At 45.6% G+C, this 17,736-nt stretch overlaps 1 protein-coding gene across 4 annotated transcripts in view; it reads left to right on the forward strand.

Moving 5' to 3' along the window:
* The window catches only part of LOC140717795 (G-protein coupled receptor 15-like), a 112,249-nt gene that overhangs the window by 66,826 nt on the left and 27,687 nt on the right, over positions 1-17,736 (forward strand). For 2 of the 4 annotated variants that reach the window (XR_012096613.1, XR_012096612.1), the window contains one exon: positions 14,150-16,629. The exons of 1 other annotated variant lie outside the window; for it this stretch is intronic. Coding sequence is in view for 1 of the 3 variants with exons in the window: in XM_073031519.1 (XP_072887620.1) it covers positions 12,756-13,253 (498 nt within the window). In the remaining 2 variants the exon portion in view is untranslated. Of the gene's footprint in view, positions 1-12,087; positions 16,630-17,736 lie in introns of those variants that run through there. One more of the 4 variants, XM_073031519.1, reaches the window with a different exon arrangement.

The following is a 17,736-nucleotide window of genomic DNA, read 5'->3' on the forward strand; positions in this document are numbered from 1 at the left end:
ATGTTCCTCGTAGGGTAACCCTTTCATTCCTGCAATCATTATCGTGAATCTTCACTGAACCCTCTCTAATGTCTATCCTATCGAAAATAAGGAGACCAAGACTACACACAGTACTCCAAGTGTGGTCTTACGAGTACCTTATAGAGCCTCAACATCACATTACTATTATATTCTATACCTTTAGAAATGAATGCCAACATTGCATTCGCCTTCTTTACAACCGACTCAACCTGGAGGTTAACCTTTAGGGTATCCTGCACATGGACTCCCAATTCCCTTTGCATCTCTGCATTTTGATTTCTCTTCCCATCTAAGTAATAATCTGCCCATTTACTTATTCCACCAAAGTGCATGGCCATACATTTCCTAACATTGTATTTCATTTGCCATTTATTTGCCCATTCCACTAAACTATCTGCAGGCTCTCTGTTTCCGCAACTCTGTCCGCTCCTCCACATATCTTCGTATCATTGGCAAATTTAGCCACAAATCAATTAATCCCATAGTCCAAATCATTGACATACATCGGAAAAAGCAGTGGCCCAACACTGAACCCTATGGAACCTCACTTATAAACGCCAACCAGCCAGAATAAGATCCCTTTTTTCCAACTCTCTGTTTTCTGCTGATCGGCTCCTCTGTAATTCCATAGGCTTTTTTCTTGCTAAGTAGCCTCATGTGCGACAACTTGTCAAAGGCTGTCTGAAAATCCAAGTTCACCACATCTACTACATCTCCTTTTTCTACCCTGCTTGTAATTTCCTCAAAATATTGCAGTAGATTAGGCAGGATTTTCCTTTCAGGAAACCATACTGGCGTTGGCCTATCTTGTCATGTGCCTCCAGGTATTCCATAATCTCATCCCTAACAATTGATTCCAGAAACTTCCCAACTATTGACTGCAGGGTAACAGCTCCATAGTTTCTTTTCTGCTTCCTCCCACATTTCTTACATAGTGGGGTAACATTTGCAATTTTCCAATAATCCGGTACGTTGCTGGAATCTTTCGTTTCTTGAAAGATCATTGTTAATGCCTCCACAATCTCTTCAGCTACTTCCATCAGGTTCAGGAGTTTTATCCTCCCTCAGATCATTAAGTTTCCTGAGCACACTGACACACATGTTTTGGTCTTGTTCTATACTGGGACAGTTTTGGAAGTCAGTTTTTTCTACAATTTCTAAAGCACTTAAACTTAATTTACAACCTAACAAATTAACTGTGCTCTTTGGAATACCGTCTCAAAATATCTTTGGTGTTTCTTTGTCTGACCAACGTTATTGTGTTTGTTACATTGATAGCAAGGAGGGCCATTCTGTTGAAGTGGAAGGGTACGTCGGCTCGCACTCTGTCACAATGGTTCTCTCAAGTCATGTTATGTCTTAGTTTAAAGAAAATTAGAAGTTGAACCTTCGAGCCTATGTTTGATTTTGAGAAAAGTTGGGGTTCATTTGCTTGTTACTACCATTTGAGTTAATTGATAGATTTCCTCCACGATCTAATTGTAAATTTTGGTATAATCTTCTTTGCTGGCGGTTTGATATTTATCTTTAGAAGCTTTTAGTATGACGCATGGCTCCGGGATTGAACACCTAATGGGTTCTTTATTACTTCTCACCTTTTTCTTGCTTTAGTAGGTTTTTTTTTATCCCTTTTCTTCTCTTTTTTTGTGTCACCATATTTTTCAATCCTTAATATTTTTTTTTCTCTTTTGAGACATTGTAAGTGTTACTTACTTCAATGTACTCTTGTTACTTTGGATGATGATGATGATGATGATAATAATAATAATAATAATAATAATAAATAATAATAATGATAATAATAAAGAAGAAGATTTGAAAATAAAATAAAAAGTTTCCTGAGCACCTTCTCAGTCATAGTGTTCACTGCATGTACTTCACTTCCCTGACACTTCTGAATATTCAGTATACTGCTCATGTCTTCCACAATACACATTCAGCTCCTCTACCATCTCTTTGTCTCTATAATATCTGCAGCATCATTTTCTTTCTTTCTTACAAATCTTATTATTATTATTATCCAAAATAACAATACATCGAAGTAAGTACCACTTACAATGTCTCAAAGGGGTAAAAGACAATATTAAGGATTGAAAAATATGGTGACACAAAAAAGAGAAGAAAAGAAAATAAAACCCAACTAAAGCAAGAAAAAAGTGAGACAAAAAGAACCCATTAGGTGTTCAACCCCGGAGCCATGCGTCATACAAAAAGCTTCTAAAGATAAACATCAAGCCGGCAGCAAAAAAAAAACAAAATGCACAATTGGATCGTGGAGGAAATCTTATCAATTAACTCAAATGGTAGCAGCGAGAAAATGAAACCCATCTTTTCTCAAAATTAAACATAGGTTCGAAGGTTCGACTTCTAATTTTCTCCAAACTAAGACATGACATCACTTGAGAGAATCATTGTGACAGAGTGGGAGCCGACGTACCCTTCCACTTCAACAGAATGGCCCTCCTTGCTATCAATGTAACAAATGCAATAACATGTTGGTCAGACAAAGAAATACCATAGATATTTTAAGGTATTATTCCAAAGAGCACAGTTAATTTGTGTAATTTTCTATTGTCCTATATCTACCTTCAACTCTCATTTATCCTTTATCTGCTTAAAAAACACTTTTATTATCTTCTTTGATATTAGTCGCCAGCTTCATTTCGTAATTTATCTTTTCCTTCCTAATTGCCTTCTTAGTTTCCTTCTGCAATTTTTTCAAAGTTTCCCAAACCTATATTATCCCATTAGCTTTGTCTTCCTTGTATGCTCTCTCTTTGGCTTTTACTCTGGCTCTGACATGACTTGTCAACTATGGTAATTTCCTCGTTCCATTCAAACATTTCTTCTTATTTGGAATATATCTGTCATGCACTTCCCTCATTCTTCACAGAAGCTCCAGCCATTGACGCTATGATAGATAGATAGATACTTTATTCATCCCCATGGGGAAATTCAGCATTTTTTCAAATGTCCCATACACTTATTGTAGCAAAACTAATTACATACAATACTTAACTCAGTAAAAATATGATATGCATCTAAAAAACACCCTCTCAAAAAGCATTAATAATAGCTTTTAAAAAGTTCTTAAGTAGTTTACTTAAATACATTGAGTCCTAACCCCGGCACTTTAACATATCTTACTCCTGGCTATGCTGTCCTTTCTGCTAGTGTCCCTTTCCAGTTAACCTTGGCCAGTTTCCCTCTCATGCTATTATAATTTCCTTTACTCCACTGAAATACAGACACATTGGAATTTACTTTCTCCTTCTCAAATTTCAAAGTGAACTGGATCATATTGATATTCCGATCACTGTTCCGTCAGTTTTCCTTAACCCTAAGCTCTCTTATCCCCTCCGGATCATTAAGCTGGGAAGAGTGCATGCACTTTTTATTAGAAAGTTTTTGAGGGTCGCGGACCTTAGGTACAAGAAGAGTTTGGGCAGGCATGGAATTTATTGTTTGGAGCTAGAAAACTGAGGGGGGCCTTATCCAGATGCATACAGTCACGAGGGGTACAGAGATAGTCATGCAAAATTTTTCCAGGGTATAGAAATTAAAAGCTAGAGGGCATTGGTTCGAGGTGATAGGGGAAAGATTTTAACCCTCACATACTGTTTCGGTCAAATTTGACCGGTTTTGACATTTGACAAGTCGTAAAAATACCCTAAATGCTATTTTTGCCGAAATTTGATGACTTTTCCTAAAGTGACCCAAATGTGTAAAATTGAAAATATTTTTAAAAAATGCACTTTTGTATAGGTGTTACAAATTTTTGTACATGAGGCTGTTTCAGGTCAAATGTAACCCGTATCTATTGAAATGGTTCTTAGATCTCTGAAACATTATTTATGAATTAATCATCTGTTTATTAATGTCAGAGAGGCTAGTTATACATTCTAAATAGACCTGTGGCTCAAAATTTGGTATAGGCACTTGTTATTAGGGGATTCCTGGGCCGGGTCAAAATTGACCCGGACCATTATGTGAAAGTATAGAATATGAAAAGTATGTAAGGGGTAAACGGAGCTAAAGTACTACATATCAACACACTGTAATGGGTACATGGAGCAAGTTGACAGACAAAATAGTTGAGGCAGAAATAGTGATAACATTCAAAATAAATTTGGACAAGTACATACGAAAAGTTTACGGAGATATGGGCCAACTGATGACAGTAGAACTAGCTTAGATGAGTACCATGGTCAGCACATCATGGGACAATGGGCCTGTTTTCATAGGTAGAAAATACAGTACTCTGTTGTCTCCCACAGAATACTGGGATCCATCTCATCAGGCCCTGCGGATTTGCTGCGACATCTTCGACGTCCTCTTTTAAATTAGACATTGTAGAATTCAGAAAAATCAAAGGGGATCTTACGGAAACAAACAAAATCATGAAGGGGATAGACAGGATAAAGGCAGGGATGTTGTTTCCACCGCTAAGTAAGACTGAAACTAGGGGACACAGGATCAAGATACAGAGGATTTGATTTCGGACTAAGACATCGTCTTTAGCAAGGAAATTGACGAGGTCCTCCTTGGGAGGATGGTCAAGAAGGTTCACTCGTATGGCATTCATGTTGCATGAGCATGGCAGTGGACGAACCCAAGTGCAGAACATGGGCTTGGAGGCGTTATTGACGTAGCGAGCGTGGAATCGGTATCCAGGAGCGATGCTAGACTTAGAACTGACCGTCTGAAGAACCATGAAATGAGGTTCCTCACACATGAGTCGACCAACGAACTGGCAGATCCTTGTTGTGATCACAGGGTCTTAAACCTGCATTTTCTGATTGAAAGCAGTTGTGTGTAGTTAGTGAAACCTGGGAATGATTGGACGTTAAACAAGGGATTGAGGTTTTGGCAAGGTGGGGGATTGCCAGAAAGGACCATGACAGTACCCCTCCCTCAACAGGAGCCTGCAGGTGATCCTCCAGGCCTATCTGGATGGTCCCGATGAAAGTTCTGGATGAGGGAAAGGTCAAGGATGAAGGAGAGGGGGACCCAGGAATGCTGTTCTGGACCATATCCTTCCTAGTCTACCAGGTATTGGAAGCACCTGCCCCTACGGCGTACATCCAGTATTCTTCAGACGGTGTATGCCGGATGGTTTTCGATGGTGGACAGAAGGGGCTGACGAAAACTTGCTTTAACTGGGAAACATGAAAAGTCGGGTGGATACACTTAGATCTTGGCAGTTTTAGGCGGACGCTGCAGGATTGATAACACTTTCGACCTTGAATGGTCCCAGGAAACAAGGGGTGAAATTCCTATGCTCGTTCTTGAGTGGGATTTCCTTGGATGAAAGGCACACCATCTGCCCCGGTTGGTACTCAGGTTCCGGAGTCCGGTGTGGGTCGGCCGTCTTCTTATTGCGTTTTGCTGATCTGAGTAGGGCCATCCGTGTCTCCTTCCAAACCTTTAGGCACCGATTGATATGGTCCTGAACTGATGGTACCGCAATCTCCACTTCTTGTGCGGGGAACAGTGGGGGTTAGTACCCTAGGAAGCACTCGAATGGAGACCTTCTAATGGCAGAGCTCACCAGAGAGTTGTGGGCGTACTCAACCATGGGAGGTGGTCGCTTCAGGTCAACGGGTTGTTTGCCATTACACAACGTAATGTCGCCTCCAGGTCTTGGTTGACTCGTTCTGTCTGCCGGTTCATCTGGGGGTGGAAACCGGATGACGGGCTGACCAATGCACCTAAGGCTTGACAGAAGGCCTTCCATACCTGTGAGATGAACTGGGGAACTCAATCGGAGACGATGACTGTGGGGATTCCATAGAAGCGGAAGACGTGGTGGACGAGAAGATCTGCGGTTTCTTGAGAGGAAAGGAGTTTAAGCAGGGCTGTGAAGTGCACTGCCTTGAAGAACCAATCTACCACGGTGAGTACAGTGGTGTTACCATGTGAAGGGGTTAGACTAGTGATGAAGTCTAGGGCGATGTGCGACCAGGGATGAACAGGGACCGGTAGAGGACGAAGTAAACCAACAGGTGGCTGATGAGAGGCTTTTCCCCGGGCACAGATGGAACATGCCGAGACATAGGAACGGGCATCCACCTTCATGGACGGCCACCGAAAGCTTATTTTCAGGAGCGCTGGGGTCTGATCACTCACGGAGTGGCAGGCGAAGAGAGACGTGTGCCCCCATTGGAGAACCTGAGACCTGACAGAAACGGGCACATACAGGCGATCACCAGGTTCATTACCGGGATCAGGGACATCCCTTTGGGCTTCTTTTACTTTGGACTCGATCTCCCAAGTGAGGGTGGAAACCCCGCAGGACAGTGGGAGGATAGTTCCTGGGCTGTAAGTGTCCTTCTTGGAGTTGAATTGGCGGGACATCTTGTCGAGCTTCCCGTTCTTGGACCCTGGACGGTATGTAAGCGAAAACTTGAACCGTCCAAAATAAAATGCCCAATGGGTCTGAAGGGAGTTCAAACATTTGGTGGTCTGAATTTACCTCAGGCTTTTATGATCAGTCCATTCCACAAGCGGTTATTCTGGCCCCTCTAGCCAGTGCCTCCAATCTTCCAATGACAGTTTGACCGCCAGGAGTTCCCGATTACCCACGTCGTAATTCCACTCAGCGCAGGGGTGGAGCTTTTCATCCAAATTTGATCGTTGGGACACTTGGGACATTCCTGGCCTCCAGCTGCAACAACATCGTATTTTCAACATGGTCCGACATTTACACTGACCAAATCTCGCGTCATTCCTCCGTCTTGGTCCTGGGCCCCATCACTTCATTACACTCTCAGCCATCTTAAATCCAAAATGCAACTAAAACAAAGCGAGGATAGAAGAGTTTAAATATCAGTGAGTCTCGTCGGTAACATAAAACTGAAAATGAAAAGGTTTTATTTACAGGTATATATTATGAGGATTACAAGAGAGACAAGAGTGGATATCAGCCACTGTAAAATGATGCTGTAGAGGGAGTAATGCAGGACAAAAAATGGGAGAAAAAATCAATGACTGTTTTGTGGCAGTCTCCTCTGTGGAAGACACCAGCAGAATGCATGCGATTCAAGAGCATAAGTTGGCAAAATTGTGTTAGTTGCTGTTCCTCATGACAAGGTTCTTGGAAAGCTGAAAGGTTTGCAGGTAGATAAAGGTTTGCTCTTATAATCAGAGCAAGAGGCTGAGAGTGTAGGAATAAGGAATCTCGGAGAGAAGCCATTTTTTTTACATTGCTCGGGTGAAAAAAGGCTAGACTGCTGAAGGCGTGACGTAGACCACCAAAGGTTTAAAAAAAAACAGACCACCATATACAGCGGGCAGCGGAGTGAGAGGGAGCAGAGTGGGACGGCTTTGGCTCAACAGGCTTCGGTGTGAACAGGCAGAGGCGAGGACAGGTTCCGGTAAGTGGTGGTTGTTGTTGTTTTTTCTCATTCGATTTCTTTTTGCAACTAGAAAGTTTAGCGAGAATGCCAGGCAGGATGTTCGAATGCTCCTCTTGCAGGATGTGGGAAGTCAGGGAAACCTCCGGTGTCCCTGACAATGACACTTGCAAGAAGTGCATCCAGCGGCAGCTCCTAACAAACTGTGTTAGGGAACTGGAACAGGAGCTGGATGACCTCCGGATCATTCGGGCACTGGTAATTGGGTTACCGTCAGGTGAGGAAAGGGGTAAGAGCAGGCAGATCAGGGTTCCCCAGCGGCCATGCCCATCAACAACAAGTATACCGATTTGAATACTGTTGGGGTGGATGACTAATTTAGGATAAGCTGCGGCAGCCGGATCTCTGTTATGAGTCTGGTTCTGCAGTGCAGAAGGGAGGGTGGAAGAAGAGAAGAGTGGTAGTGATAGGGGACTCGTTAGTTAGAGGTCCAGTGAGGGGGTTCTGTGGTTGTGACAGAGACTCCTGGATGGCTTGTTGCCTCCTGGGTGCCAGGATCAGGGATGTCTCTGATCGCGTGCACAGCATTCTGAAGTGGGAGGGGGAGCAGCCAGATGTCATGGTACACATCAGCACCAATGACGTAAGAAGGCTGAGTGAGGAGGCCCTGAAGAATGAGGATAGAGAGCTTGGTAGGAGTTAAAAAGCAGGACCTCGATGGTCGTAATCTCAGGATAGCTACCTGTGCCAAGTGCCAGCAAGGGTAAGTGTCGGCTGCTTTGGAGGATGAACACGTAGTTGAGGAACTGGTGTAGGGGGCAGGGTTTCAGATTTTTGGATCATTGGGACATCTTCTGGGGCAGGTGGAACCTGTAAAAGAGAGACGGGTTGCACCCGAACTACAGGGGGACCAATATCCTTGCAGGGAGGTTTGTTAGTGCTATTGGGTCGGGCTTAAACTAGATTTTCAGGGGTATGGGAACCAGTGTGCCAAAGCAGATAGTTGAGCGGGGGTGAAAATAAATGATGTTAAAGTTCATGCAAAGTCAGAAATAGAAGGGTTGTGTGTGATGGTAATAATCTTCTGAGGTTTGTCTATTTCAATGGGTGGAGTATTGTGGGGAAGGCTGACGAGCTGAGGGCGTGGAGTGACGCATTAAATTGCGACGTTATAGCCATTAGTTGAACTTGACTACAAGAGGGGCAGGACTGGCAGCTTAGTATTTCAGGGTTCCGATGTTTCATACGTGATGGAGGCAGAGGGATGAAGGGTGGGCGGAAAAATTGCTAGTCAAGGAAAATGTCACAGTCGTACTCAGGACAGATTAGAGGGCTTGTCTACTGAGGCCGTATTGGTGGAGCCGAGAAACAGGAAAGGTATGACCACATTAATGGGGTTGTATTATAGACCACCCAATAGTCAGAGAGAATTGGAGGAGCAAATCTGCAGAGAGATGGTAGACAATTGCAAGAAACATAAAGTTGTGATAGTAGGAATTGTTAATTTTTCACATATTGATTGGGACTCTCATAATATTAAACGTCTAGATGGGTTAGAGTTTGTAAAATGTGTTCAAGAAAGTTTTCTAAATCAATATATAGAAGTACCAACTGGAGAGGATGCAATATTAGATCTCCTTTTAGGAAACGAGTTAGGACAAGTGACAGAAGTGTGTGTAGGGGAACAAGTTGGTTCCAGTGATCATTACACCACTGGTTTCAACTTGGTCATGGATAAAGATAGATCTGGTCCTTGGGTTGAGGACTGGAAAACTGGGAAAGGGCCAAATTTGAAGAAATGAGAAAGGATCTAAAAAGCGTGGATTGGGACAGTTTGTTCTCTGGCAAAGAGGTGATTGGTAAGTGGGAGGCCTTCAAAGAAGAATGTTTGAGAGTGCGGAGCTTGTATGTTCCTGTCAGGATTAAAGGCAAAGTAAATAAGAATAAGGAACCTTGGTTTTCGAGGGATATTGGAAATCTAATAAAGAAGCAGAGAGAGATGTACGACAAAGTGCAAGAAAATACTTAAGAAAAAAATCAGGAGGGGTAAAAGAAAAATGTGAGGTTGCTTTGGCAGTCAAGGTGAAGGATAATCTCGAGGAGCTTCTGCAGGTATATTAAGGATAGTAAAAGATAAAATCGGTCCTCTTGAGGATCAGAGTGGTCAGCTATTTATGGAACCAAAAGAAATGAGGGATATCTTAAATAGATTTTTTGCATCTGTATTTACAAAGTAAACTGGCAAGTAAGACAAACAAGTAGTGAGGTCATGGAACCTAAACACATGAAAGAGGAGGAAGTGCTAGCTGTCTTGAGGCAAATCAGTGTAGATAAATCCCCAGGTCCTGACAGTGTATTGCCTCAGACTTTAAAGGAGACTAGTGTTGAAATTGCAGGAGCCTTGCAGATGTATTTAAAATGTAGGTATCCACGGGTGAGGTGCCAGTGGACTGGAGGATAGCTCATGTTGTTCCGTTGTGTCAAAAAAGCTCTAAAAGTAATCCGAGAAATTATAGGCCGGTAAGTGTGACGTCAGTTTTAGGTAAGTTATTGTAGGGAGTACTATGATTTAAAATCAACAAGTATTTGTTTTGACAGGGGCATATTAGGGAGAGTCAACATGGCTTTGTGCATGGTCGGTCATGTTTAACCAATCCATTACAGTTTTTCGATGTGGTTACAAGGAAAATGGACGTAGGGAAGGCGGTGGATGTTGTCTACATGGACATCAGAAAGGCCTTTGACAAGGCCCCGCATGGGAGATTAGTTAGGAAGTTTCCATCCCTAGGTATACATGGTGAGGTAGTAAATTGGATTAGACATTGGCTCAATAGGAGAAGCAAGAGAGTGGTAGTGGAGGATTGCTTCTCTGACTGGTGACCTGTGACTAGTCGTGTGCCACAGGGATCAGTGCTGGGTTCATTGCTATTTGTAATCTATATCAATGATCTGGATGATAATGTGGTAAATTGGATCAGCAAATTTGCTGATGATACAAAGATTGGAGGTGTAGTGGACAGTGAGGAAGGTTTTCAAAGCTTGCTGAGCGATTTGGACCAGCTGTAAAAATAGGCTGACAAATGGCAAATGGAGTTTAATACAGACAAGTGTGAGGTATTGCGCTTTGGAAGGACAAACCAAGGTAGACCATACAACCATACAAGGTAAATGGTAGGACACTGAGGAGTGCATTAGAACAGAGGGATCATGGAATACAGATACATAATTCCCTAAAGGTGGTGTCACAAGTAGATAGGGTCGTAAAAGGAGCTTTTGGCACATTGGCCTTTATAAATCAAAGTATTGAGTATCAGAGTTGGAATGTTATAGTGAGGTTGTTTTAAACATTGGTGAGGCCGAATTTGGAGTATTGTGTGCAGCTTTGGTCATCTAATTACAGGAAGGATATTAATAAGGTTGAAAGAGTGCAGTGAAGGTTTACAAGGATATTGCCGGGAATTGAGAATCTGAGTTACAGAGAAAGTTTGAAAAGGTTAGGAGTTTATTCCCTGGACCATAGAAGAATGAGGGGAGATTTGATAGAGGTGTATAAAATTATGATGGGCATAGATAGAGGGAATGCAAGCAATCTTTTTCCACTGAGGCTAGGAGAGAAAATAAAACAGAAGACAAGGGTTAAGAATGAAAAGGGAAACGTTTAAAGGGAACATTAAGTGGAGCTTCTTCACACAGAGAGTTGTCACTGCTGGTTGAAGTGGTGAATGCAGGCTCACTTTTAACATCTAAGAAAAACTTGGACAGGTACATGGATGAGTGCGCTGTGGAGGAATATGGTCTAGCTGCAGTTCAGTGGGACTAGGCAGAAAAATGATTCAGCACAGCCAGGAAGGGCGAAAAGTGCTGTTTCTGTGCTGTAACGTTCTATAGTTCTAAATCTCTGAAAGGTTCATCAATGAAAACTTCCTACCAAAAAGCCATGCGGACACCTGCTAATCAAACTGTCTATCAAAATTCTGTTTGGTCCTGTCTATCAGAAATACTTGTAGTAACTTCCCCACTACGGATGTCACACTGACTGGCCTGTAGTTCCCAGGCTTGTCCTTGAGAGCTCTTTTAAACAATGCAATAACATTTCTGTGTTTGCGCAGTTTTTGGGACAACCCATGGTCAATAATGATGAAGTAAATATCTTCAGAAGGGCCTCACAATTTTCTTTAGACTTCCACAAAGCATTTGATAGGCTTTGAGGATTCATCCACATTAATGCAAAGAAAGCCTGCAAATAACTACACTCTGGTAATATGAACATCCTCCAAAGCAACTCGACTAGTTTCCATTATCAATTGAGCAACCATGATATCGTATTCAGTAAACACCAAGAAGAAATATTCATTAATGGATTCATGATCGTACCCATTCCCTGTGGCTTATGACAAGGGGACCCTGCTGATCACTCTGTTGCCTTTTTCTTCCAAGCCACACTGTTAGTCTTTATATAGCTGTAGAACCTCTTGGGATTTCCCTGACCTGCCAGATCCATCACACAACATTGTTTTGTCCTCCTTGTTTCCCTCCTGAAAGTATTCTTGAACCTTTTTTCTCTTATTAAGTGATTTGCACGATCCAGATCTCCTACACCCAGTGTATGATTCCTTTATTTCTTGACCAGAGCCTTTATATCTTGTGGTAAACTATGTATACCTGTCTGGACACGCCCCTCTGCTGACTGCTCCTGTGGCTCCTCCCCCAGACCCCTGTTTAAAGGCGATTGGAGGCACTGCTCCTCCCTCAGTCACCAGGATGTCATGGTCTCGTTTGCTGCTAATAAAAGCCTATCGTTCACCTCCCATCTCCAAGAGTTATTGATGGTGCATCAATTTTATTAGCAGCAATTATAGAAAATGGAGAGCATTTTACGACCAGACAGATTGGATCTCGACCCCCAATCCCAGGGAGCCGGCGATGCTTTCGAACTCTGGCTAGCATGCTTCGAATCGTACTTGGAGGAGATTCATGTGACCGACCCTGCCACAAAGCGCAGGGTTCTCCTCTCCAGAGTCAGTGCAAGGGTCTACTCCATGATCAGAGACCAAATGGACTATCAGGGTGTGATGGATGCCCTCAAAAGACAATACCGCTGGCCCGTGAACACCATCTACGCAAGACATTGCTTATCGACACGGTGGCAGCGGGCCAGAGAGTTGAGCGCTGAGTTTGTCTGGGCCCTACAGACACTCGTGCAGGCCTGCGACTGCAGGTGACTGATAGCGGAGCTCCTGGTACGGGGATCAGGTCAGTGTACGTGTGCCAGCGGCTGCTGGAACATGCCGATCTTACCTTACATTCGGCGATCGAGCTGGCCGACACGCTGGAGGCCGCTCTGCACAATGCTGACGCTGTCCAGCCGCGCGATATCCCATGGACGCTGCAGACCCCGCAACCCGCCGACAAATCGACCTCGGCTGCTGCCAGTCGCAAGTCCATGAAGTCCCCGCAACCCGCCGGCAAATCGACCTTGGCTGCTGCCAGTTGCAAGTCCGCGCAGTGTTACTTCTGCGGACTCGAAAAGCACCCCTGAAAACGCTGTCCGGCCCGAGAAGCTACCTGCTCCAGCTGCAGAAAGAAGGGCCACTTCGCCAAGGCCTGGAAGTCCAAACCACGAGCGGGGTCAAGCAGCGCCATGTGCGAGGCATGGGGGTCGGCATCTTGGTCACTGCCATCTTGCCTGCCCGCCTCGTGCGAGGCATGGGGGCAGCCATCTTTGTTGGCACCAACTCACCCCGCCTTCGACCCACGGGTGCTTACCGGGCACCAAGGCGGCAATTCAACTCTGGCCCCCGTGACCCTCGACCAAAGCGCACCACACCAGCTCGCAAAGTCAATGATGGACATCCTGGTGGAGGGGCACAGGACTAGCTGCCTGTTTGACATGGGCGGCAATGAGAGTTTAATTCTCCCGGACACAGTGCCACTCTGCGGACTCGTGACACAGCCGGTAAGCCAGAAGGTCACCATGGCTTCTGGATCGCATTCCACAGACATCCGGGGGGGGGGGGGGTTGTGTAGCGACATTGGTGGTGCAGGGCACAGAATATCGGGACTTTGCGTTACTGGTCATGCCTCAACTGGTATACCCTTGTGCTATTGGGGCTCGACTTCCAGAGCCACCTGAAAAGTGTGACAATGGAGTATGACGGGTCCCTCCCACCAATCACTGTCAGAAATCCTCAGTTTTGTGGGACGTCATTATATACTCCGCAACTGACCAAACATACACACACACACACCGCCCTGCACATCCCACCCAGCACCATGCCAACAGCCACGCTACTCACACCACTTGCAGCCTCTCCACCCTCAAGATCCCTCCCCCACCGCTGTTCGCCAACCTGACCCCTGACTGTAAACCTGTGGCAACTAAAAGTAGGTGGTACAGCGCGGGGGACAGGGCCTTCATTAAGTCGGAGGTGCAGCGGCTGCTCAGGGAGGGGATAATTGAGCCAAGCACAAGTCTTTGGATGGCCCAGGTGGTCGTTATTCGGACCGGGCAGAAAAATAGGATGGTCGTGGACTATAGCCAGACCATCAATAAGTTCACGCAGCTTGATGCGTACCCCTTACCGCGCATCGCGGATATGGTCATTCAGATAGCTCAGTACAAGATGTACTGGACCATAGACCTGAAATCCGCTTACCATCAGCTCCCCATCCGCCCGGAGGACCGCCCCTACACCGCCTTTCAGGCGGGCGGTAGGCTCTATCACTTCCTGCGCGTCCCCTTCGGTGTCACGAATGGTGTCTCTATCTTTCAGAGGGAAATGGACCGGATGGTGGACCAGTGCCAACTGAAGGCCACGTTCCCATATCTGGATAACATCACCATATGTGTTCACGACTGGCAGGATCACGACACCAACCTCCAACGATTTTTCCAGGCGGCCAAAGCTCTTAACCTTACCTATAACAGGGACGTGTGTGTTCGGAACCACTCGACTTGCTATCCTTGGGTATGTCGTGGAGAACGGGGTCATTGGCCCTGACCCTGACCGTATGTGCCCCCTTTTGGAGCTCCCTCTTCCCATCACCCTCAGAGCCCTGAAACAGTGCCTGGGCTTCTTTTCCTATTAGGCCCAATGGGTCCCTCACTACGCAGACAAGGCCCACCCCCTGGTCAAGTCCACCGCATTTCCCCTCTCAGGCAAGGCTCGCGCGGCCTTCAGCCGCATTAAAGGGGAGATTGCCATTGACATTGCATGCGGTGGACGAGACCATTCCCTTCCAAGTAGAGAGTGAGGGCTCTGACTTCGCGCTGGCTGCTACCCTCAATTAGGCAGGAAGGCCGGTAGCAGCCTTCTCTCGTACCTTTCAGGGCCCTGAAATTCGGCACTCCGCGGTGGAGAAAGTAGCCCAGGCCATAGTGGAAGCTATTAGGCACTGGAGGCAGTATCTCGCCGGCAAAAGGTTCACCTTGCTAACCGACCAGCACTCAGTTGCGTTCATGTTTAGCAACTAACAGCGGGGCAAAATCAAAAATGATAAAATTTTGAGGTGGAGAATAGAACTCTCCAACTACAACTATGATATCCTGAACCGGTCTGGAAGGCTCAATGAGCCCCCTGATGCCCTATCCCGAGGAGCGTGTGCCAGCGCGCAGCTCGACCGGCTATATGCCCTCCATGCAGACCTTTGCCACCTGGGGGTCACCCGATTTTATCATTTTGTGTAGGCCTGGAACCTGCCTGTTACGAGTGATGAATAGACCTGATGGACAATGGGTTACAGAGTTAACCATTCCCCTCCTGAGAAACACGAACTATTACTGTTGCTATGCTGACCATGAGAAAGAGAGACGGAAAAAGAAGCAAGAACATCGGCGATATAACAGAGAGGGGGAAATTGCTGATTAACTGTATTGTGACTCCTTTTTGAATTATTTACTGTTTTGCTGCAAGGACAATAGTTTGCTCATAAACATTCGTCAGTGGATTGAAGGAGTGGCCTTATTTGATGGACACAGTCATTCAGGAGTGATGGATAGCTGAGTCCCCGTCAGTTGGGTTAAAAAGACAGGTCTGGAGAGACACACCAGGAGACATGCCAGTGGACGCTGATTGAGCGTTGGAACCCACAAGAAAGGTGGGGGCTTCGAAGACCGAACCAGAAGGTCGGTCATTAAGGCAATCAGTGTTAACGCAGGGCCGATGGGGACTTGTGTGTGTGTGTCCACTCATGCCAGAGTGACGAGTCCACCACAGAAGAATGGTCTAGCAGAAGGACGGAGAGGTCATAACTGAATGACCACACCGATACGACGGATTAAGAAAGCAAAGGAAGGTTTGCCTGACTAGCTGTTACATCTTGCTCGCTCTCTCTCTCTCCAACGATTATAATACAACTATAACTACATCAGCACTCATGAACTGAACTGAACTTTATACTTTTCTATGACAATTTATTTACCCCATAGACATCAATAGAGCTTGTTTATTATTGATTATTATTATACTCACACTTTTAGGTTTAGTATTGCTAACGTGTATTATCTGTATACTTGCATTGTTGATATTGATTTGTATATTTTACTAATAAACACTGTTGGAAAATAGTACCACCAGACTCCAACGAATTCTTCTTTCTCTGCTGGTTAGACACCCAGTTACGGGGTACGTAACACTGCCTTACCCCCTTGAGGAAATCAGGATGATGACCAGGGGCTGTCCAGTCTGCGCTGAGTGCAAACCGCACTTCTACCGTCCAGAAAATGTACAACTTCTCAAGGCCACCCACCCCTTTGAGCGACTGAGTGTCGACTTTAAGGGCCCCCTTCCCTCTACCGACGGCAATGTCTACTTTCTCAACGTCATCGACGAGTACTTGCGGTTCCCCTTTGCCATCCCCTGCCCCGATACCACTGCCACGCCCGTCATAAAATCCCTGCGCTAGCTCTTCACTCTGTTCAGATATCCCTGCTATATCCACAGTGATAGAGGGTCCTCCTTTATGAGTGACGAGCTGCGCCAGTACCTGCTGGCTAGGGGTATTTCTACTAGTAGGACCACGAGCTATAATCCCCGGGGGAATGGACAGGTGGAGAGGGAGAATCCCACTGTGTGGAAGGCCACACTCTTAGCCCTTAGGTCAAAGGGATTGCCGGTCTCTCCCTGGCAGGAGGTCCTCCCCGAGGCACTCCACTCCATCCGCTCCCTGTTATTCACGTCCACCAATGCCACCCCTCAGGAGCGACACTTTTCTTTTCCCAGGAAGTCTGCCACTGGGACCACTAGTGATGTCTGATGTCTTGACTGATGTCCCCAGGGCCAGTGCTGCTCCGGAAACATGCGAGGAGCAATAAATACTCCCCGATGGTCGAGAGGGTTCACCTACTTCATGTGAACCCCCAGTATGCCTACATGGTCTTACCTGATGGGCGGGAGGACACGGTCTCCGTCCGCGAACTGGCACCTGCAGGAGCACCAGACCCCCTACCCCGAACACTCCACGGTGACTATGAACCCCGTACCCACGGAGGTCTATACCCATGAGACACCGTGCACACCAAGCCCTACACAGACTCCTCACGACACTCCCATACCGGGCGCCTGCACACACATGAGGGATTACTGATGCCTAACGGGCTGGCACCTCAAGTCAGGCTGGAGCCAGCACACCCATGGTCACCGGTGCAATCACCACCGGTGCTACGTAGATCGCAGCGACAGACTCGACCACCTGATAGACTTAACCTGTAAATATACTTGTAAGAATCTTCGCCCCGTGGGGACTCTCTTTTAAAACAAAGGGGGGGGGGGTGAATGTGTTAAACTATGTATACCTGTCTGGACACGCCCCTCTGCTGACTGCTCCTGTGCCTCCTCCCACAGACCCCTGTATAAAGGCGATTGGAGGCACTGCTCCTCCCTCAGTCTCTAGGATGTTGTGGTCTCGTTTGCTGCTAATAAAAGCCTATCGTTCACCTCCCGTCTCCGAGAGTTATTGATGGTGCATCATATCTCTTGATGGTCAATGCGCCCTAAGCTTGCCAGGTAACCGTTCACCACATCAGAACATGCTTCTCCTATACACTTGCAATCACAGTCATAGAAAAACTCCGACTTGCCATTTTGTTATTTTCCTTCATAAAGACTCTTTCACTCCACCTTTGCTAGATACTAGTAAATCCATAAAGAAATCCCCTGCTATCCAGAGTAGATCACTAAACTGAGGAATTGACAGTACATTCCTATCACTCTTCAAACTAATTGAAAGAATGAAGAAGGCTTTAACAATTACAGGGATAAGACGTGGCAATATGAACCAATTCTCACAGGGAAATCAGAATTAGAGAGAGTGAGCAATTTCATGTTCTTGGGAGTCAAGATGTCTCAGGATCTAACATACT

Source organism: Hemitrygon akajei, chromosome 28 (genome assembly GCF_048418815.1).
Source record: "Hemitrygon akajei chromosome 28, sHemAka1.3, whole genome shotgun sequence".
Classification (NCBI taxonomy): domain Eukaryota; kingdom Metazoa; phylum Chordata; class Chondrichthyes; order Myliobatiformes; family Dasyatidae; genus Hemitrygon; species Hemitrygon akajei.